This window comes from Coffea arabica, chromosome 6c (assembly GCF_036785885.1).
Source record: "Coffea arabica cultivar ET-39 chromosome 6c, Coffea Arabica ET-39 HiFi, whole genome shotgun sequence".
In the NCBI taxonomy this organism is placed as follows: domain Eukaryota; kingdom Viridiplantae; phylum Streptophyta; class Magnoliopsida; order Gentianales; family Rubiaceae; genus Coffea; species Coffea arabica.
In genome coordinates this window covers 52233918-52255793 of record NC_092320.1, presented here as the reverse complement: position 1 = coordinate 52255793, position 21876 = coordinate 52233918, and the positions used below count along the sequence as shown (strand labels likewise).

At 35.5% G+C, this 21876-nt stretch overlaps 2 protein-coding genes and 2 long non-coding RNA genes across 5 annotated transcripts; 1 reads left to right on the top strand and 3 right to left on the bottom strand.

The window, feature by feature from the left end:
• Nucleotides 1-256: 256 nt before the first annotated feature.
• LOC140008101 (uncharacterized) lies at nt 257-2873 on the bottom strand. The gene is made up of 3 exons (XR_011815508.1): nt 2695-2873; nt 1076-1138; nt 257-434 (listed from the first exon to the last, which is right to left on the bottom strand). It is a non-coding gene; the product is annotated as an uncharacterized lncRNA (long non-coding RNA).
• A 994-nt stretch (nt 2874-3867) lies between these two features.
• On the top strand, nt 3868-10473 carry LOC113691827 (uncharacterized). Of its 2 annotated transcripts, none has more exons than XM_072053839.1 (3): nt 3868-4326; nt 6366-6630; nt 10084-10473. In XM_072053839.1, the coding sequence occupies exons 1-3, from the start codon at nt 4171-4173 to the stop codon at nt 10140-10142; spliced, it is 480 nt and encodes a 159-aa protein (XP_071909940.1). In that variant the 5' UTR covers nt 3868-4170; the 3' UTR covers nt 10143-10473. The 2 variants fall into 2 exon arrangements, with proteins under 2 accessions (XP_071909940.1, XP_027065927.1); XM_027210126.2 differs by having other exon boundaries at nt 3870-4326; nt 6369-6630.
• Nucleotides 10474-10619: 146 nt separating this feature from the next.
• On the bottom strand, nt 10620-12722 carry LOC113691826 (protein PNS1-like). The gene is made up of 2 exons (XM_027210125.2): nt 11080-12722; nt 10620-10966 (listed from the first exon to the last, which is right to left on the bottom strand). The coding sequence occupies exons 1-2, from the start codon at nt 12190-12192 to the stop codon at nt 10832-10834; spliced, it is 1248 nt and encodes a 415-aa protein (XP_027065926.1). The 5' UTR covers nt 12193-12722; the 3' UTR covers nt 10620-10831.
• Nucleotides 12723-14547: 1825 nt separating this feature from the next.
• Nucleotides 14548-16407, bottom strand: LOC140008100 (uncharacterized). Its single transcript, XR_011815507.1, has 2 exons — nt 16220-16407; nt 14548-14760 (listed from the first exon to the last, which is right to left on the bottom strand). It is a non-coding gene; the product is annotated as an uncharacterized lncRNA (long non-coding RNA).
• Nucleotides 16408-21876: the final 5469 nt, after the last annotated feature.

The window sequence follows — 21876 nt, the reverse complement described above, 5'->3', positions numbered from 1 at the left end:
TTATACAAATGAAATTAAAATGAATAAAATAGATTAATCAGAGAAAACGGATAATTAAATAATTAAATAAACTAGTAAAATAAAATAAAAGTAAGAAAAAATTCGAGTCCTCACAGAAATTGTGACAGCCCCACCTCCCCCTAAAGCGAACCAGAGGGTTCGGCGGACCGCCTGCCCAACTCTCACCGGGACTCAGTCGAATCTCAATCAAATCCAAAATAAAACCACAAGATCAAACGAAATAACAATCCAAAACTCAAAACGAAACTTATATACATTTCTATCTCAAAAGGAAGTACAATTATCGAATATACAAAGGTTCTCAATTCGTCATTCATCCAGCCCGTGCCAAGCACTAGGGCGAGAACCATTACAAAACAAAAAAACTAGACTAGGCTAACCTACACTGGGCTCTCGTCCTTGCTCGCATCCCCCTGTTAAGGAAAACAAAACTAAAGGGGTGAGCTAAAAGCTCAGTGAGGTTCTGAACACATAGGCAACAAGAAGTTCAAAGCATTCCTTACATATAACCAATAATTCAAGATACAAATACAAAATAAAGAGATAAACACATTCATTAAAAGGATACGACCCACATGGAGCCATTCATTCGTTCGTTCGGTCATTCATTCTCCTGTCATTCCACTTATTCTTTCAATCATTTAAAATGCATTTTTTTGTAAGTAAAACCCTCGTTTGCATTGACATTCGTTCGTTCATTTCATTCACCCCCTCCTGGACGTTGGCCAGACTCCACCCGACAACAAGGTAATACTCGAGTATACCAAACGTTCGCCCAGGGTCACTAAATTGCCCGACCGAGTCCGCTTCTGACTCGAGTCGATCAGCAACGAAGAGCAAGGGCCCAGTTCAGCCAAATGGCTTACATTCATGCGCAACTAGCATTTAATTATTTAATCATTGAAAATTTCACATTCATTTAGGTCGAGTGCGATAAAGTACACACTCGCCTAGAAAACTCATTTTAAGCAATCATTGAAAGCATTTAACACATTATCAATCAATAATAACAAGCCAATAAGTCAATGAAATATAACAAACAAGGAACACTCACCTAGTTAAGCAAAATAATGTCCAAAGTATCCTCCCGGATAACACTCTCAATCGCCAAGAAACCCTAATAATAGCCAAGAGAAAATATTATAGTTAAACTCCTCCAAAGTTTAAGTGAACCAAAGAAAATCCGAATAACTACTAGTACAAAGTATAAGTATAGTTTTAGAAGTAAAAAGAGTACATTTAAACCAAGGTTATGAGTAAAATATTTATAAAACTTATGCTTGCTCGTAAAATTTTGAAATCTCCATTTAAGTCGAAGTGATAAAGAAAACGTACTCCGAGCAGTCATTATTTTATTTCTCAAGGGTATAAGTTCGCCCAAATCCTTACTTATATACCTCGGTAAAAGAAGATGCAAATATCCTAGATAGTTCAAGTGATATTCACTCTTAACCCTTACTCAAGTTGCAAGTATAGTTTTCTAGTTCTCGATCGTAAATTTGGGCAGTATGCCCTTTGTGTTTACCTAATTTTCTAGCCATTTTGGCTTCATTATTTTTCTCATTTAAACCCAAAGGTATACACACAACAATCTAACTTCAATAGCCGTCCAATAGGCTCAAGACAATACAAGGGCAAAAATCAACTAACAACAAGTGCGGAAATCAAATTTAACAAAAGACAGATTTGATAGAGTTTTGCGTAACGGACACAGCTGAAGCTACGCTTATCGGATTGGGGTTAAACTTATACCATTTCGAAGCTAAGACAAAGTCCTACAACTTTCATGAAGATCACTTGGTCAAATTTCCAGTGTAACCTAATCAAATTCCCAGTTCACAGAACCAGGTTCCAACTAATCGGCTAATTAACCGTACTACATTTAAATGGCCATATCTCAAGCTACCAAAGTCCCTTTAGGGTGTTCTTGGAGGCGTTGAAAATCTAAGACAAAAACCTACAACTTCCATGAAGACCACTCAGTCCAGTTCTCACTCTAACTAGGTCAAATTTATCAAAACAATTCCAAATTTTCCAGTTCGAGATTCACTGCAGAAATCAACTAGCAGTCCTGCTTTATTCATTCATATCTCAGCACACACAACTCCAATTCAGGTAATTCCAAAGCCATTTCAAAGCTAAGATACAAGGATATAATTCTTAAGAAGACATCATCAACCAAATCAGTAGTAATCCTGGTCAAACTAACCAATTACAGAAGCTGATTAGCATGTTCGGGTAGAAACAGGGTAGCAGGGGTATTTCGGTCTTTTCATAGGATACATTGCTCCGATTGGGCTAAAATTTTGTAGGCAACTATAAAACATCATTCTCTACAACTTTCATGTTTTGAGCTAAGGCTAATTCGGCCTCTATCATGATGAAACAAAAACAGGCAGAATGGTGTTTGTGAGAATTTAAACCTGAAATTAGAACTTTGTTACTAGAATTTCATGTTTGTTAGGTTTAAATCATCAAGACCTCCAACTAGCAACTTCATAACATCAATTAAAGGATATGTGATCATAATCAAAGCTGAAAATGAAACCCTAGCTAATCATTTCCCCCAATTCCAACAAAACTCACTAATTAACCGTTGTAACTCAAAATTAAAAGCTTCGAGTCATATTTAACCAAAATTGGGAAAAAGAAAAGGGTGAAAAGCCATGATACCTTCCTTGGATGCTTGTAGGAGAAGACCACAACATTTCCTTCAAAATCTTGCCATACAAAGCTCTAATCTTCCCTAAAGAGTAGTTTTTGTGAAGTGATTCACAAGATTTATGGTTGGAGTTTAAGATTAAGCAAGAAATTTAGTTGGTGAAGATGAAGTTTCTCTCCCCTTTTTCTCTCTCTATTTTCGGCCAAGGTGGTGAAGAAATGGAGAAGATTTGGTTAAATTCTTGTTTTATGATGGTTGATACAAATTAGTCAAAGCTCCTTCCAATAAGGGCTTGACATGTGTCCTTTCTAGAGTTTTCTTTTTTCTTCCTTTGGCCCACCATGGTGACTCATGTATAAGATATTTTAAGGCTAATTAGTCAAAATAAAATGAGGAGATTAAAGAAATAAAGTAGGGTTTAATCGGTGTACTCATTCGGTAACGAACGGTACACGTCAGTTCTATCCGTTTTCCTTAAATTACACGTACTAGGGCTTTTACTTCCTATTCATTAACTTTATATCATAGCTTCTAATCACATATTATTTCTCACCTAAAAGTTACTCTTAAGCACCATATTTGATCCATACTCTCAAATTTGATCCTTACACTGCGAATACACGAAAAACCCTATTTCACTTTAATTTGAAATCGGAAAGGAAAACCCTAATTTCATATGATCATTGGCATTTTTTTTTTCTAGGGTGATTGAGTAGTAAGATGGTATAGAATAATATTTTTCAAATAATTTTCAAATAAAAAGAAATTTTCAAGAAATATATAAGGATTTTGCAAGTTCTCACAGAAATGATATGGACATATACGTGGATTTTTAAAAACAAGAAAAATTTATTCGTACACATGATCAATGAGGGATATAAAAATTTATTTTGTAAAATGTAAGGACTGTGAATTGGATTACGTAAAATGTAACTTAATAATTTTGCCCCTTAAAAATGATTACGTGCAAGGCATGTGATGGGTTCCGACCAAAATCTAGTCAGAAATTTAGATAGAAACTAAATTTGATCAATACGAATCTGTAGGGAACGTAAAATTATATTTTTAAAAGTAAGAGGTGAAAAAAATTATTTTATGAAATGTGAAATGTTTTAAACGATTTTTTTTAAGTTTAATTTCACGTTTAAACTCGACTCTTTTAATTAAACAAGTGAACCAAATTCGAACTCACACAAACCAAATTCAAACTCATATGATGTGAGCCGAACCGAGCTCACCAGCTACATGTTCGCTTAACAGGTACCATTACTCTCTTTCTTTGTTTACAACGAAAGGAAGAAGCAGCAAACACCCACATTTCCTCGAAATCATCGACTCCGACCCTGAGAAACCGAAATTAAATAACCGATAACGAAAAAATACGAACAAAAAGAACCTTTATATTTTCCTCGTAAAATCAATCGGTTTTCAAAGTTCAATCATCAATATTCATTTTCCGACGCCCTAAAAACTTAAAAAAGAAAAAAATGGAATGCGCGTTAACGACGTCGTCCTCTGCCGTTCTCCCATGGAATTCTCTGATCAATTGTCATCATCATTCCCAGAAGAATTTTTATGGTTATTCTCTGTTCAGAAAGGAAAGGCTTGGAAAGCAACCAAACGTCGCCGTTTGCTGCTTGAAGGTATATTTTTGTCGCAATTTTGTATGGTGATGTTCAATTTATCAATTATTAATTTTTTAAATTGTATTTATGTAGCTTTTGGTAATTTTAGTTTTATTTATGTGTATTATTTTCAAATACATGCTAAATGTGTTTTTTTTTCCCAATTTTTTGTCTTTATTTGTTCATGAATGTTAATAATACTTGAGTATTGGGAAAATTGACCTTGGGTTTTCATTCAGGAGTAGGAAATTATATAAAAAGAACAAGAACTGTTTAATTGTTGTCAGATATTGTTTATTACAAGAATTAGCCAGGAACTATGCTAGAATAAGAAATGCCTTTAGCTATTGTTAGATAGCTGTTTATGCTAGGTTGGAGCAGTAAATCAATTTTCTTCTAGTCCCAAAATAGATAACTGGATAAATAAAAAAAATAGATAACTGGATAGATTGTGAATTTCAAGGTTTTTCATGCATGGAGTCAACACAGTGGTCAGGGGAGTGCTCCTAGAGTCTTCTCTGCTGTCAGGTTTAGTGTTCGAATCTTGTGCCTAACGGTTGGGGATGAGAAGGGTGTGGGGAGGGGTGGGAGGGTTTAAAAAAAAAGAATTCATTATTTACATAGGTATAGCTAGGAATTTCCTGTTATGAAATGTGCTCTAGTTTGTTGTAGTTAGATTCAGTCTATAACTTTAGCAATTAGTTATGTATTAAACCTCTCTCAATAATTCGACAGGATGTGTTAGGCCAGTGTTGTTTTGTCTTTTATAATGTGCAGATATGATGGAGGATTATACTGTATGTGAACTGTGAGAAATATGGAGATTAATGTACTTATGCACCTATGGTCGGAATTTGTCTCATGATGGAAAAACGAACTGAGAATACGTAAAAGTCGCCATAGAAGGAGAAATGATGGATTAGCTGGTGCTGTTAATTGTGATGTTGTTTCTTTTGTCTTGAGCATGTGGCTTAGTATTTTGTGTCCCTTTGTTTTTAGGTTAGAATTGCTGAAGTATAAAGGTTGGAGAGAGGACATGGATGGAAGAGGTTTGTAGTTTTGGGCAAGAGTAGTAATGTGCACTTTAGAGAAACTGCATTAAACTCGTAGAAGGAAACTTTAGTTTCCAAGACTACAGTTGGTACTAAAATAAGCCGAAGGCCTTCGACTAATATGGATCATTGAGGGAATTTTGGAAACTTTTCCTGGCCGATTGGAAAGATGTCAATTTGGATTGGAATGTTTGGATTGTTCAATGACTCAGATGGGAAAGCAAACTCTGGCCTCATTTCTATTGCAATTTTTGAAATGACGTGATTTAGGTTTCCACGCTTTGTTTTCTTTGCTATTAATGAGTTACAAATGAAAGCATTCTGTATCTAACATGGGCTCAATCATTTTCAAAGGGTTAATTTGTTATGACAGATACTTTTTTTTTTGTCCTCTTTTTCATCCACCAATCACTCCCCAAACCACAATGGAGACTGTAATGATTGAGTAATGGGTGAAACTGAAAATTGTTGTATATGAAAAACATGTACACTTTGAAGTACTTAAGTGCCACCCACTATCATAACCAAATTCCCTTTAATTGATAAGAGCTTTGAAAGACTAAAGACATTTTCTCTAGTCATTTCCAACTACATGAATTGCACATGCAGGCAATAGAATGATTTTAAAGATCATATTTGATATGTTTTGATTCTTTTTTGCAAAATTTTAACATGGACTTCGAGTGAAACTTTAGATAGATACTGCGTTCAATTCTTATCAGTCAAAGGCTTATGATTTCACTGTTCAATTGCATCTTGGACCGTGTAATGTCTCTTGATATCTAATTTTCGTTCAAACTACTTTGAAGTTGTTTTTCCTTTAGCATTAATATTCTGTATTTGTGATATTAAGCTTGGAGTAAATGCACATAAAAGTTTGGAGATTACAACTGATCCAATGTGTCTTTGACTGTTTTAGATTCTCATTGTTTTTGTAGCATATGTCTATGAATCGCATAATATCTGCAGAGTTTTCAGAAGACTTGACTCTATACTTTACTGTAGCAGGCTGTGTCAAGTTCAGTGGGTGATGTGCATAAACAGAGAGGTAGTCTTCAATCTCTATTTTGTTATGACAAGGCTGTACCAGAAGAAATAATTGAGAAGCCAATTGGAATACCTTTGGCTGAGAAAAATATTGGCAATAATCCTCGATGTACTGATTGCCAAGCCAAAGGTGCTGTCCTTTGCACTACTTGCACTGGTTCTGGTTTGTATGTTGACTCTATATTAGAGAGTCAAGGCATCATTGTGAAAGTTAGATGTCTAGGTAAATTTTTGATCCCTCTGCTCTTTTTCTTTCTCCCTTTTGTCCTTTGATTTTCTTTTTCCTAGAAGGTGATGCAAGCATGCCAAGCATGAACATTCTTATTGAACCTGCTGCACTCTTATATATATATATATATATATATATCTGTGTGTGTGTGTGTGTTTGTGTATATATGTATGTGTGTATTGTTAGGGTATACACTATCACCCTTAGATGTATACTCCACGAGCAAAAAGTGAAGTTTAAATTCAAATTGGGATTCAGTGGCACAGCATCCATGGATGCTAGTGTATATACTGTCAGTTTAAATTCAGCTTATGATGTACGTACTTGATGCTTAACTCAGTTGTTACTTTCTATTTATGTTTGAACATAGTTTGCAACGTGTTAGTAAAGGAAGGAGGTGTCAGTAAAGGAAGGAGGTTGGAAGGCTGCCAGGGTGGGTTGGGGGGGGGGGTTGAGGAAGAAGAATGTCAGAAGTGATCTCTCCCCAAGCGTTTCTATTTGTTTTTAATATCCATATACAGGACTTTCTACTTATAGACCATATCTGGCACCCGGCAATGGATATACATTTTGGTTAAGCTGGTTTGAAGGCTGAGTGAGGGCTTGTCAGGCCATAAAGTTTTGCATTTGACAGTTAATCCCAAACTTTGCAATCTATGCTATGAACATTGAAATTGTAAAACCATGTGATTGTGAATTCTCAGTGTGGTTTTGATTTAGGTGTTGGGTTATGTCATTGATCTGGTGTTATTGTTCTTGTTTTTGAAAGCATTAGTTTAATGGTAAGATTGTGCTTTTGCAATTTGATTTAGGTGTTGGGTTATGTCATTGATCTGGAGTTATTGTTCTTGTTTTTTAAAGAATTAGTTTAATGGTAAGATTGTGCTTTTGCAATTTGGCATACAATCTATCTAGTGGGATAAGCTGCTTGGTTAATTATGTGAAAAGTTATAATGCATGTAGACATGCATACATACTATTCAAGAAACTGAAAAATCATATGGTGCTTTTGTAGCTAAACCTCGTAATTGGTCAGGTATGCTAAGACTGGGTTGGATTGGTGGGGAAATATGATTCTGGCATCCTATGAGGTGGCATAGGAGTCAGTGTGTATGTAAACGGATGAAAACACTACCTAAATACAGGATTATTTGCAATAAATTAGGGCCAGAAGTAAGGTTATCAATTTTGAAACATACATCAGATTGATTATTGTCTTCACATGATGCAATGCAGCCAATGGAAGATTTCTTTTAAAAGATGGCTGTCTAGTAGAGGGACTTACTGATGAAACTAGAAAACAAGTAGGATGGCAGATTCCTAAGAGAAAATGACAAAAATAAGTCACAATGTCATCTCCTGATATAGGTTGTTATTAGTTATGTAGATGATAACTGTATCTCCACAAGAGCTTGTGCGGTCGACCTGACCAAATGGTGGTACTTATCCTATAATTTTTATGAAACCTTTAATAGAGATTACAGGTCTGAAACAAATGCATAGATTTTATGAGACCCACCTGCCATTAATACAAAAAAGTGCTTGCCTTTTTCTTCGCTCTGAGGAACATGAGCTGCTTCTATTAGTGACCCTATAGCTCGCTTTATATGGAAATGGACCTCAAAGATGGAAAGGTTAGCCAAAACCAGAAACATGATTACTCCACTAGAATGCATGGGACAGGGCAACTATCTCCTCAAAATCTCAAAATTTGGTCAATGCTGTTCAAGCTAGATTCATGTGGATGTGGAAATGCTTTGCTGAAAACAGGCCAGGAGTTGGATAACTAAATAAATACTGAATCAAAGCCCAAACATTAACTATGGTTTCTCTAGACTGGATGATTTATATCATGCGGAGGACTAGCTAATTAAGAACAGATAGATAGTTGTCAGTTTTTATAGTAATTTTTGTTATTTCTCTATAGGGCTAATCTTACAACTCCTTTTCACCAAGTTTTGATGGTTCTAGAGCGATGGCATGCACCTAAAGTTTTACTACCCTTTGTTCAATATTTAAGGGATGGAGGCTGCAAAATGAGAGAAAGAGTCAAAGATATTGAGTTGTACTTGGTTATTGAAGAGTCATTTGCTGCATGTGGTGTCTTGTGCTTTTGGAAGCTCCTCAAGATCTATCTTTTAATGCTGGAAATCACGGAGTGCTCTTTCAGTAGACATAAATACACTAACCTGTTTATTATATGAATGTTTGCAAGCTTATATATCAATGTTATGCTTTGGCTTTTTTTTTTTGTGTAAAATAATTGCATAAGTAAGAGATGAAGTCGGGATTGGGAAATCCACTCATAAGGATGGCAGAGACTGACTTGGGATAAAACCAATATCTTTTATGCATGATTTACAGATCAGTCATCTCTCCTGATGAAATAGTAGAATTTGCCTGGCATGATTTTCTTTCCAAGTTTTAATTCAGCAAGTTAACTTGGATGACATGTTTTCAAAGCTCATGAAAACTCAAGTAGACAGAGAGTGCTAACAACTTTAGTTATTTCTTGACCATATTTGTGAATTTTATGTGTTGTCTAAAATCATGTAGAATGGCAAAAATGCTTCATCTATAATGCATGAGAGAACAAATTTGAAACATGTAATGCATTACACCAGGGTGGTTTAAATGCATACTGGGACTTCATTCTCTATTTTCTCTTGAGAGTCAATTTTACTTGGTCAAAGCTTAAGAGTGTTAAGAAGTCCCATAAACAAGAGGTACCAATTGGTCAAAGTGGAGAGCTCTCATGGATGCAAATAAAGGAATGAGAATATTTGTTTAAAATTTCCTGTCAACAATCCAAAAATCAAGTTAATTTCTTTTTCTCGAGGAATTCTTAGTTCGTCAACAGCCAAGCTTATGGGTCAGACATGAGAAAATCACTTGTGTAGTACTTATCATTGCGTTCAAAAGACTTGGACTATTCTAGTTTCAACCATTTGTCCTTGCTTTGGGATTTAGATTTGAACATTGTTAATTGAGTTGTTACGCAAAAAGTTCTGTGTAATGGATTTCATGTCTGTAGCTGACAAATGGTTCTCTTTTCTTTCTTACTTTGGTTTAGATGGGCTTTGCCTTTAGTTTAGCATATAATAAAATTGATTAATGGACGACATCTAAGCCTTTATAACTTTCCACTCTGGTATTTGGTTTTTTCGTGATCTCATAGTTTAAATTAGGTTTCCTCAATCAATTGGAAACCTTCAGGATTTCCAACTGTGCAATCATAATTATCATTCTACACGTGAAATTTTTGTTGTTATTTCTCAAAAATCTCTTTATTGCCTTTATTTTTTTTTGGTTAACTTTTAGTTTTCTATAAGGTGGCTTTGTGCAGAGTTAGCAGTTGTTAATTAACATTGAAGTAAGAGTAGTATAATTTTGTAAATTGACATCAAGATGGTTGACAAGTTTGAATCATACTCTGGTAAAATGCAGGTTGTGGTGGAACTGGGAACATAATGTGCTCAGAATGTGGTGGACGAGGTCACCTTTGACTCCCCTGGAGAGCAGGATTTTGGTCCTGGTGATGTTTTCATTGCTGGAACTATCTTATACTATGATAGCATGTAAGTGAATGCAGATCTAGTCACGGTGATAGTAGAACTGGTTGTTCAGGTTTACTATTTAGTAGGATGTGAGGAATTTAAGTGAAAATGCATTAGTATATGATACTAAATAGCTTCGGAGGTCAAGTAATTTCCCGACTTGTGTCTATTTGCTGTTTTTCTTTTCATTGTCAATAGTGCAATGAATCGTGTAGAGTATTCATTATTTTGGGAATCAAAATGAAACTGTTTATGTATTCCAGAATATGTTTGCTTTGAACTTTTGATTTGGTACCCCAAAATTGCATGGCAATTGTAACTTAGAGTATTTCTTTATATTTGGTTGTAGACAAAATTAGAACTTGTGACTGATCAACATTTGTGTGTCTGAACACAGATCATAGTGAGAAGGAAAGAGATGAAAATATATCTTTGCCATTTACAGAGCGAACAAGAGCTTAGTAGTTCAATAAAGTATCCTGAGATGGGCTTGGACCCAAAGAATGGGAAAGAAAGAATAGATAGAGGATTAAAAAATGTAAAAATTTGCTTTCTTGGTACAAATCAATGAATGTTAAGAATGTTGCTTTTCTGCATATGCAAGTGTCCTTTGGGCTAGTAGAAAATATGAGTAACCTTTATACACGAGATCTTTGCAGCTCCTCAATGAATTTTGGAATAGTACAGTCAAATTTTTGGTTCTGTGGGTTCTCCGCATAGGCCACGTAGTATGCAGAAACGCCAGCCTGTATCCATGACATTGCCACCCGAATCTGCAATGCAAAGATTGTTTGAGCATGTAATCAGCATCTCCTTCAAGTTATGTTGTTGACGTTATAATTTCAACTTGGATACTTCGGATTAAGTATATTCAATAAGGTATTACCATGAAATATCCACTTAAAAAGGTGTATATTGACACCTCAGTTGCATAGTTCCTACGAGACATGAGAGCCCATGAACCTCCCAGTAGTGCACATGCAGCACCACCTGCAGTTCCACTTAGGAAGCAAAATGAGCTAGTTAGGTCAGAGTTTATCAATTGTTCAATACCAGCTCTCTGGAACATCTCCCAGATATTTTTTGATGACTGCACAATGCCTTTGTTATGAAGCCCTATATGCACGAAGCCCCATCGATTGCCATATGCTACTAGCCTTGATGCAATTGCGGAATAGCAACTTGTGCAGGAGAACATGAATTCATCAGCATCTTTTGAAACCATACTGATGGCACGGGATGAACCCCGTATGACACAAATGACAGGTACAAGAATTGATCCTATGCAGATGGTCCCTATTGAGTGCTTAAATGTGTTCTTAAATGCCATGATTGTACCAATTTCTAGTCCATATGTAAGTTGCATATATTTGATGTGAGAGATTGCAACTTGCTGTGTGTTCTTGATGATATGAGCAGTCCATGTCAAGCTCAATAGTATTGCAAAGATGAATAATATGTCCCAGCTTGTATTTGTGGCTGTAGCCCCTCCAATGCCAAAGAACAAAAGGCTGGAGTACAGGGTACAGGTGATGATGGACAGAAATGCAACTCCAGTGGCTATTTGAGGAGGAATTGCAATAGACAATAATAGAATCTGACCAGCATGCTCGAGTCGGGGTTGGACCCAGCACCAATAGAGTGACTGTGTGACTGCAGAAACTACTGCAATGGCAGCAGCCACCAAGCTGCCTGTGGTACCTATTGAGACAAGTAGGAAACCAACTAAACCTATCAGCAGAGGGCTAAGCCAAAATGCTACTTTCATAGTTCTCAGAGGGTTGAAGGCTGTAAGCGCTTGCCATGCAAAACCAGCAATTGCAGCGAAAGCAGTTGAAACCAGGACAGGTAGATACCAATCTTGAGTGTCAAAATGGTGAGTATGGGATGCCGATAGTATGCTGCGAATAGCAAGCACAATCACCAAGATCGTAATCGAAACAAGATGCAAGTAGAATATATTTTTGAAGAGCTTATTCAAGAAGTTGCCTTCCGTCATCTCACAGACTGAGTACCTTCAATGAATTCAGAAGGAAGCACCGTGCGGGAATACTCATAGGATGTCAAATATCTTGTGGAAGTAGTGTACCTAGATATCTATATCAATTTAATGATAAATAGAAAATTTGCTGTTGGAATATGCGTCTTGAGCAAGAAATCCTTGCAACACAAAAAGTCTTAACGATGTTTTCCACAGGAAGAGAGACAGAAGCTTGAGGAGAAAGGAAGATGGGCTTAACGTCAAAAACTGAAGAAGGGTTGTTATAAGTGCACTCATGTCATGTGTGTGCTTCTCGCTGTTTCTACGTTTCTGTGTGTGAGAGAGAGAGAGACAGAGAATTAAAGAGAGGCAAGTGAGAGAAGACCCCTTTTGTTTCTTGGTGGAAAGGAAACTTGTGATCTTGCATCTAACTTGCAGAGAAATGGAGTTGGGCAATGGTTGTAGAAGACTCAGGTACCTCCTTCATTACCATGGTGAAAGGGATCTGCCGTCTTTCCCTTCACATTAATTGTAGTATTCAATCATTCTCTAAGCTATATTTGCACCTATGATTGTGGCAAACAAAATATCTAACTAGTTATTTTCAGCCACTAACACATTTTAGTACATTATGAATGTCTTCTATGCATTAATTTTGGCATGAATTGACTTTACATATAATAGTATATGTGTGTATTATCATACCAATAATGATTTTCTTTTGAACTCTCCAGTTATATAATAGAATAATGATTAGTTTCATATCGAACTGTTTAACTTGTGAAGGTTTCAAATTTTACCAGCTTCAAAATTGGAAGATTATTAAAAGGAATTAGATAATGTCTGTTAATGACATGAATGATGAAAACAAAATAGGATCGGTGATGCAATAAAGACAGTCCCGTTATCTTATTCGGCAATAAAGATACTCTTTATTGTTCACATATTGTATTTTGTTGCCCTTCTCGTGATGCATTTACAACATTCACAAATTTGAGGGTTGGGCTTTTAACTGGAAAAAGGGATTTTGATTGCTAGTTAGAATTTCAAGTTTTACCTAATTATTCTATCCGCAAGTATACGGGTCAACGAGTATAGCGTATTAGGATTGATCCTACAAGGACTAAGAAAAGTACTATGGTTTTGTTCACTCACCTTATTATTTAGACAAACAACTAAACCAATTTAAAAAGTAACCACAAACTAAGCTAAGATTAAAGAAAATAAGATTGCTCAAAGATCAAGTTAAGAGACTTCCTAAAATTAACAATAATTTGTTGTGCCAAAAATAGAAACTAGATAGGATGACTAAGTTCTGAATTTCATGATTTGCCAAGAAATAACTTCCAAATACCCTCAATTTTGCCAATGAACATTATATTGTTGGAAATTACTTTCTCCAATTTCTCAACAATTTATACCTTTCCTTAACCCACTTTTATAGAGAAAAGGTTAGATACAAGTTTAATAATTTCAATGAAATTATTGCATGAAAATCCACTCAACTTTATTCCCTATTTTCATGTGAACAAAACTAGGATCAAAGAAGGAAAATCTATATGTAGACAACTTTCATTGATCATACAATCATCAAATAATTCATAATTAGTGGCTAGATAATCATAAATAGCATACACAAGTTCTTATAGTAGCCAAAGCATGAAATAGCATAATCATTCCTAATTGTTTCATATCAAAGCAACAAGAAGTTCATCTTTACCCTAATATTGCGTACATCCAAGCATTAATAACACTTGCAACTAAACATTGAAAACAAACATAAGAGAACAAGAGTATAGGAAGAAGAATTTTTATTCAATTTCTTGAAGTTGAATTTTTGAATTCCTTTACAAGTTGTTCCCTCAAATAAGTAAAGTGCAAGAATATCCTTTCACTTTTTCTTTTAAGTTCTCTTACTAAACTAGACTAACAACTACTACTAAGACTATACTAGATTAAACTCTTGTTTTTTCTCTTCTTCACTCTCTACTGTGCTTTGTGAAGAGTTTCTCTATTTAAAGAGGGATTTTGATGCAAAAGACAAAGTGTAAAATCACGATATACATTCTTCTTGAACTCACAAACTTGGTTTATTGGAGTTGTGAAACATCTTTTGCAGGTTTTTTGGGCAGTTCCCACTAAAATTTGGTCAGAAAAATGAGTTCAAAAAGTTGTGTGAACAAAGTACAAGTTGCAAAGTAAGTTGCAAGCCAAAATCAGAGATCTGCGAGGTAATCAGCGATTTGTGGCTCGCAGATCAGTCACTATGACGACACTACCTCCCCGTAGGGCATACCTTAGGATTTGGCGGACTGCCAGCCTAACTCTTCCCAGGTTTCACGCACAAGTCCCAATACAATATAAGAGTCTCGATAACAAAAGCAATAGCAATTTCAAAACTTAGATATATACATTCGTGGTCATCAAATTCTCATACAAACCCATAAGATAACAAGAGATTCAACCTCAAGTCAAACAACTAAAACTAGAAGAACACAAGAACAAAATGCTAGCCTTCTTCAAAAGACAAGGGACCTAAAATAAAATGCCAGCTTTCTTCAATTCACAAGCCCACGTTCTCACCCCCTGTAAGAAAAACAAACTAATGGAGTGAGCTATCGCCCAGTAAGGTTCCAAGATAACATACAAAAAAAGTAGCAAGTTGGCAGTTATATATATATATTGTAATCTCAAAACGAAGAAAGTAAAAGTTCACAAGAGTAGACATTAACATTTCGAGTAAACAAGTCAGTTAGGCAATTAACTTTTTCATGCATAAGGATAAATTTTGCTCTTGCGAGCTAGTTCGGCAACAGCTTATCCAGGATCTGTTGATACTCCGTCAACTATGAACATATAGTAACAAGTCCAGTAGAGCACCGCTTATCTCCAATCTCTATCTACTGATCAACCCCCTATCGGGTCCGAAGTCCAAAGATAACAGTAGAGATAATACTTGAGTATACCAAATTCAGTAGACCGAATCCAGTGAAATAAACAGTAAACAGTACCCATGGTTCATCAATCTCCTCGACCAAACCCTTGTTGGCTCGATTCGACTAACTAGTTGATGGGATTTGGGATCCCAGGCAGTTACTTTCAAGTCACAACCATGAATACCAATTCACTTGCAAATAGTGCACACTACTTTAGTCAAGTTAGGGTAAGCATGATAAAGTACACACTCGTCCAATCAAATAAGTATTTTCCAATTGTAACAAGAGAGTATTTCAATCAAGTGGCAAGTTCTATCATGCAATTTGTAACACTCATCAACCAATTAAGGTCTATCAATGTCAAGCTCAGGCTTTGCCTCCTGGCCACTCTCGAAATCTGCGACCAGAAATCGTTTAGCAAGAGGCTATGAAAACTTTCAGTATAGATTTTCAAAATACATAAGTTTTACTTGTAAAAATCAAAGGAAAACCACGTAAATGTAACTTAGGTAACTCAAGACCGCAAGCACAAGATGGCGTAATATATAGTAAATATAGGTACGACTTTTTAAAGAAAAGTGACACAAATCACTAGTTTAAAACTGGACACATCTAACTACAAAACATATTTGGGCAATCATTACTTTCCTTCTTTTAAATTGCTTGGTTTTGGCTAAAATCCAACTTGTATGTAAAAATCAAGGTGTTCTCAAGTAATTTTGAGTAAAGTAGGTTCAAATCACTCTAAATTACCCCTCAACTCTCACTCTCTCTAACTTGACCAACAAGGAAAAAATTTCAGAAACTTGTCCCAGAAATTCCTCAAGTTAACCCTCCAATTTCAATCCTATTTTCATGGTAAAACCACTAACAATCAAAATAACATATCATAGGGTATTCGATATATGTTCTAAACAGGAAATCTAGCAAAATTTCACATATATAAAGCTCTAAGCTAAACTACATATATCTTGCATCAAAATTGAAAATTTCAATAAAACTTAACAAAACCATGAAATCTTCCATACGTATGCTTCCTTTAGCTTCTTTTGCTTCATATATTAAATTTCAAGATAAAAGAAGAAAGAGATGGTTCCTAGTATTTTTACCTCAAACCCTAAGATGGAAAGCAAATCAAGGTCTTTCTTTCTCCAAGAACTTCACCAAAAGCTCTCTTCCGCACTTGTTTCAAAGATCTATGGAGTAAATTAGGATTTTTCTTTGTTTTTCTCACGAATCAAGCAAGATATTAAGGCTAGAACTTGAGGTTTTTGTCTCCCCTTTCTTTCTCTATTTTCGGCCACAAGAAGGAAAAAATGAAGGAGTTTTGGTTGTGAAATAGAAGATAAATGCAAGACTTATCTTGGTTAAAGAAGGCTTGGATCGTTGACACTTGGCGAAGTTTGGTTCAAGCCTATCTCTTTGTCTTTTGATTTGTCTCTAATCACCAAGATATTTATTATTCCTCCAATTAACTCTTAATACTTTTTGTCCCATAATCCTTCTTGCACAGCACCCCTTCTTGTCTACCAAATTTGTTGTACACACCTTACTGGTTAGTCACAAAAGCATAATGTATTACAAAATTTAACATATACCAAATTATTTATAAGGGAAAAGGATAAAAATCATGACTCAACCATTAAAACAATTAAGAAATTGAGGCAAGTAAATTAAGAGAAAAGAAAATATAAATTAACTTATTAAAAATAAAAGAAAATATAAAATAACTTTCGGGTCCTCACACTCCCTCCCCTTTAAAAGAATTTCGACTTCAAAATTTTCACCTTTACTTGCAAATAACTCAAGGTATTTCTTCTGCATGTCCTTCTTTAATTTTCAGGTTGTTTCTTTTACTTCATGATTTTTCCACAGGATTTTGACCAAGGGAATTCGCTTGTTCTTTAGTTCTTCATCTTTCAATCCAGGAGTTGAACAGGTTGCTTTTCTAACAAGTTAAGGACTCGTTAATCTCGATATCTTCTGACTGAAGTATATTAGTCAAATTTAGGTGATATTTTTTGAGCAATGAAACATGAAAAATATCATAAATTCAAGATAAATTCGTTGGTAACTCTAATTGGTAGTGTGACAGCCCCACCTCCCCCTAAGTCGAACCAAAGGGTTCGGCGGACTGTCTGCCTAACTCTCGCCAGGACTACGGAGTCAAATCACACAAAACCCTGCATAATGCGCGATGAATCCACAAGAAAACACACAATCGGAGACTACCAAGTTGGAATTTCTAAACCACACGGTGTCTTCGATTAAACACCTCAACGGAAACGAAAATGAAAATGAAAACGCAAATGGAAAGCGGTCACGTCACAATCCGAACAAGATCTGGCCAGATCTCCGGCCGGATTGCTGGCAGTGAGCAACCCAAAATTTTTCAAAATCCCATGCTAATCCGGCCAATAACTGGCCGGATACACGGCCGGATTCGATGAACAGTTCCTGCAAGAAATTTTCTTTCCTTGTTCAAACGCCGCGCTCGTCAATTGTCCAATGGTTATAAGTAGCATCTCAACAAGTCCAAAGATACCATCTCAAACGAATACACTTAATGTACATGATTAAACACATATATACATACATAGAAAACTTTACAAATCAAAACGTGATACTTGATTAAAAGGCAATTAGGGTTTTGATTACAAAAGAGCTTAACAAAAGAACGTTTACACTAACTCGACCATTTCTTCAAAATCACGGTTCAAAAGTGTTGTTCCCTGTAAGGAAAACAAAGATAACGGGAAGGGGGTGAGCTTACGCTCAATGAGGTACCAAAACTACAAGTAATCACGAATCATGGCATTTCACTTTTAAGGCACACATACACAACATATAAGGAAATGAACAAACACCTCAAATGGAAAGGATATAGGTGGCTCTCAGGAGCCAAAATTCTCATTGCTTCACTGGAGCTTGATCAAATAGTAGTTGATACTCCGTCAACTTTTAAATAAAATAACCTGTCCAGTAGAGTACCACTTTAACGCCAATTCCGTCCACCAAACATACCCCTCACCGGACCTGAACACCTCAACAGTAACAGTGGGTGGTAAGACTCGAGTATACCGGAAATCTAAAGTCTCCAATACCCAAAGATTTCCTAGAAGTGGACTACCGTGGTTCGTTATCTAATCGACCAGCCCTTTGTCGGCTCGACTCGAGTAACTAGCCCCCGGTTTTGAGGTCAAAGGTCATAGAATGGTCGTTGGACTCAACCCTCCAAATGACATTAGCAAATACAGAGAACAGATACAGATAACAGATACAGAGAAAAAATATAGACTTATACAGTGTACAGGAACCAGAATAAACAGATGAGAGAAACGAGCGTGATAAAGTACACCCTCGTTTCATACAAAGTATACAGAAGTCACAGATAGTCCAAATAAGCAACAAATTAGGGGAGTGGTACACTCACCAGTTCAAACAAACAACTTCAAATGTTTCCTTCCGAAGTACTTCCTGGATCATCGGCACATCCTAAACCACCAAGGAAAAACAATTGAGACTCGATTACGAGTTGTATGCCTAACCAAGTTAACTACTAATACAAGGATACAAAAATGTGATTTTAGGGAAAAGGTAACGTAAGGACCTAGGAACACTAACAACCCAAAAGCGCCTTCATTTCTACCAAGAATCATCTCAAACTTGAAGCAACCAAGTGGCCTCACAATTTTGACAGCATATCCCCTAAATTTTCTTACTTTTCCATCCTACAATCAACATCAAATTTCATCTCAAACCAACCACAATTGCACATACGATTCATAGGCGATAAAACACATCTAATTAGGGCTACAATACCCTTCAATTTGAGCCAATTAATAGCTCCAAGACCATTCACAAGAAAGCCCTCAAATTGAAACCCTAAAACTGAAATTTACTCCTCAAGCTGAAATTTTCCATAGAAAACCACAATTGCATATAAAAACTTCATTTTATACATAACAGAGCTATCATTCCATGGCCAATCATTAATCATCACATGAGAGCAGAAAAATCACCAATAAATCTGAAATTTACCAAACCCTAACTCAAGCCATGAACTTTCTCACAAAACTACCTATTTAACAACAATAATCCACTAATGTGCAATTATCAAAAATAAAGAGGGATTTTCTTAGCAAGTTACCTTATAATCACAAGAAAAATGGTAGCTTAGGCTTCTTCCTCCCAAATTTAATCCACTAAAAGCTTTAATCCTCCTTAGTAAGCAACTTTGATGAAGTAATTTGATAATTCAACGGTTGAAACTCAAGGTTTGAGCAAGAATTGAAGTTGAAGTTGAAGAAACTCTCTTGGTTTTTCCTCTCAAGGTGGCCAGCCAAGCAAGGGAGAAAATGAGAAAAATCTTGGTCAAAATTAGTTTTAGGAAAGTTGTGAAACCTTTGGTCAAAATCCAACTCCAATCAGGTCGCGACACTTGGCACCTTTTAGGGTTTATACTTATCTTCTTTCTTCCAATGGTTAATTTATCTAGCTAACCCCTAATTATCTCCTAGCACCTTGTAAAATAATATCACTTAACACAAGACTCCAACTAGTGGTAAAAAATATATCGCATTTACCGCACTAGCGGGTCCCACGTCCATAATGCACCTCAAACTTAACATGTACTAACTCATACCAAGAAAATGATTTAAAAACGATACTCACTTATAAAAATCTCTGAAAAATTAATATAATAAAATAAAGTAAGAAAAAATGCATGCGGGAAATATATAATAAAATAAGAAAAATTTTACAGGTCCTCACAGGTAGACCACTTTTCCTACCTGTTGGAGAATGTTGAAAGGCCCTATATATCTCGATTTCGATTTCTTTCCTTTTCCTACCTTGATAGTTGATACTTTCTTTCAATGGAATGACTTTAAAAATACCTTATTTCTAATTTCAAACTCCAAATTCTTTCTTTGATTGTTTGCATATCTCTTTTATTGACTTTGGGTTGTTTGAAATTTCTGATTGATTAGTTTCATTTTTTCGTATGCTTTCTCAACTCATGGTATTACTGCTGGATTCAAAGTTTTTCTCTCTCCTACTTCATCCCAGTAAATTAGTGAATAACACTTTCATCCATAAAGCGCTTCGTATGGTGCAATTTGAATAGAAACGTGATAACTATTATTATAAGCAAACTCAACTACTATCATTTGTTGGCTTCAACTTTCTCCAAAATTCATGATACATAACCTCAATGTATCCTCAAAAATTTGAATGGTTCTCTCCGATTATCTATCTGTTTGAAGATGATATGCTGTAGTCCCTAAAGCCTCTTGTAACTTTTGCCAAAATCAAGATATAAATCGAAAATTTCTATCGGACACTATACTTATCGGTATCTCATGAAATATCACAATCTCCTCCACATAGAGTTTAGCGAGTTTTTTCAAAAAAATTTCATATCAATTGACAAGAAATGTGTCGACTTAGTCAATCGATCCACTATCACCCAAACCGTATCATGATCCCTTTGAACTCGTGGCAAATCTGACACAAAATCTATCGTAATGTGTTTCTATTTCTATTTTGGGTATTTCTAAAGATTGTAGCAATCCAGAAGGTTTTTGATATTTGATTTTAACTTGTTGACAAGTAAGACATGTTTGGATAAATTAGGCAATCTCCGCTTTTATATTATCCCACTAGTATAGTTCTTTTAGATTTTGGTACATCTTGCCACTATCAGGATGCACCCTATGCCTGGAACGGTGATCCTCCTTTAAAATTTCTTTTTTTAACCCTTCATCCTTTGGCACTACGATTCAATTTCGAAATTATAAAATTCCATCGGAACCTAAATTGAAATCGGGTAATTCTCTTTTTTACACCTTCTCTAGCCACCTTTGTACCGATTTTTTTTTATCATCTTTAATACGATTTAAGAGTGTTGACTTCACCGTAGTACTCCCAAAGATGACGTTTTGTCGCTTGAGGCATCGATTCCATTCACTAATGTCCTTTAACAAGTTCTACTCTTTCATCATTAATCCTGCTAGTTGAGCATTTTGATTTAAGATGTCCGCCACTACATTGACCTTTTCAGGATGGTAATTGATAGTACATTCATAATCCTTCAAAAATTTCATCCACCGATGCTGTCTCAAATTCAATTTCTTTTAGAAGAACAAATATTTAAAACTCTTATGATCTATATACACCTCAAAAATCACCTTATACAAGTAATGTCACCACTTTTTCAAAGCAAACAAAACAGTTGCGAGTTCTAAATCATTGGTCAAATAATTTTGTTCATGAGGTTTTAACTTTGGAGAGGTATAGGCAATTACGTTCCCATTTTACATTAATACACATTCTAAACCTGTCCTCAAAATATCTGTATATACGATGAAACTATTCTTCCCATTTAGTAGAGTTAACACTAGTGTCATGCTCAATCGTTTCTTAAACTCTTGAAAGCTGATTTCACACCCAGTGTCCCAGATAAATTTACCATGCTTTTTCATTAAATCGATTAGAGGTCCTGCAATTTTCGAGAAATTCTTTATAAATTGCCGATAATACCTAGTTAGATCTAAGAAACTACGTCCTTCAATAGGATTCTCAGTCTGTTTCCACTTGACAATAGCTTCTACCTTAGACGAAACGACAGTGAATCTATCTTTTGAAATTATATGATCTAGAAATGATACTTTCTTTAACCAGAACTCGCACTTACTAAATTTGACGACAATTGATGCTTTTTTAAGGTTTGCAATACTATTCTCAAATGTTGTGCAAGTTCCTC

Bases quoted from the DNA above. Each gene is read 5' to 3' on its own strand.
- LOC113691827 (XM_072053839.1), top strand. From the start codon at position 4,171: ATGGAATGCGCGTTAACGACGTCGTCCTCTGCCGTTCTCCCATGGAAT. The intron at 4,327-6,365 runs GTATATTTTTGT...ACTTTACTGTAG, and splicing joins TCGCCGTTTGCTGCTTGAAG to CAGGCTGTGTCAAGTTCAGT. The intron at 6,631-10,083 runs GTAAATTTTTGA...GGTAAAATGCAG, and splicing joins TGTGAAAGTTAGATGTCTAG to GTTGTGGTGGAACTGGGAAC.
- LOC113691826 (XM_027210125.2), bottom strand. From the start codon at position 12,192: ATGACGGAAGGCAACTTCTTGAATAAGCTCTTCAAAAATATATTCTAC. The intron at 10,967-11,079 runs GTAATACCTTAT...TTTGCATTGCAG, and splicing joins TTTTAAGTGGATATTTCATG to ATTCGGGTGGCAATGTCATG.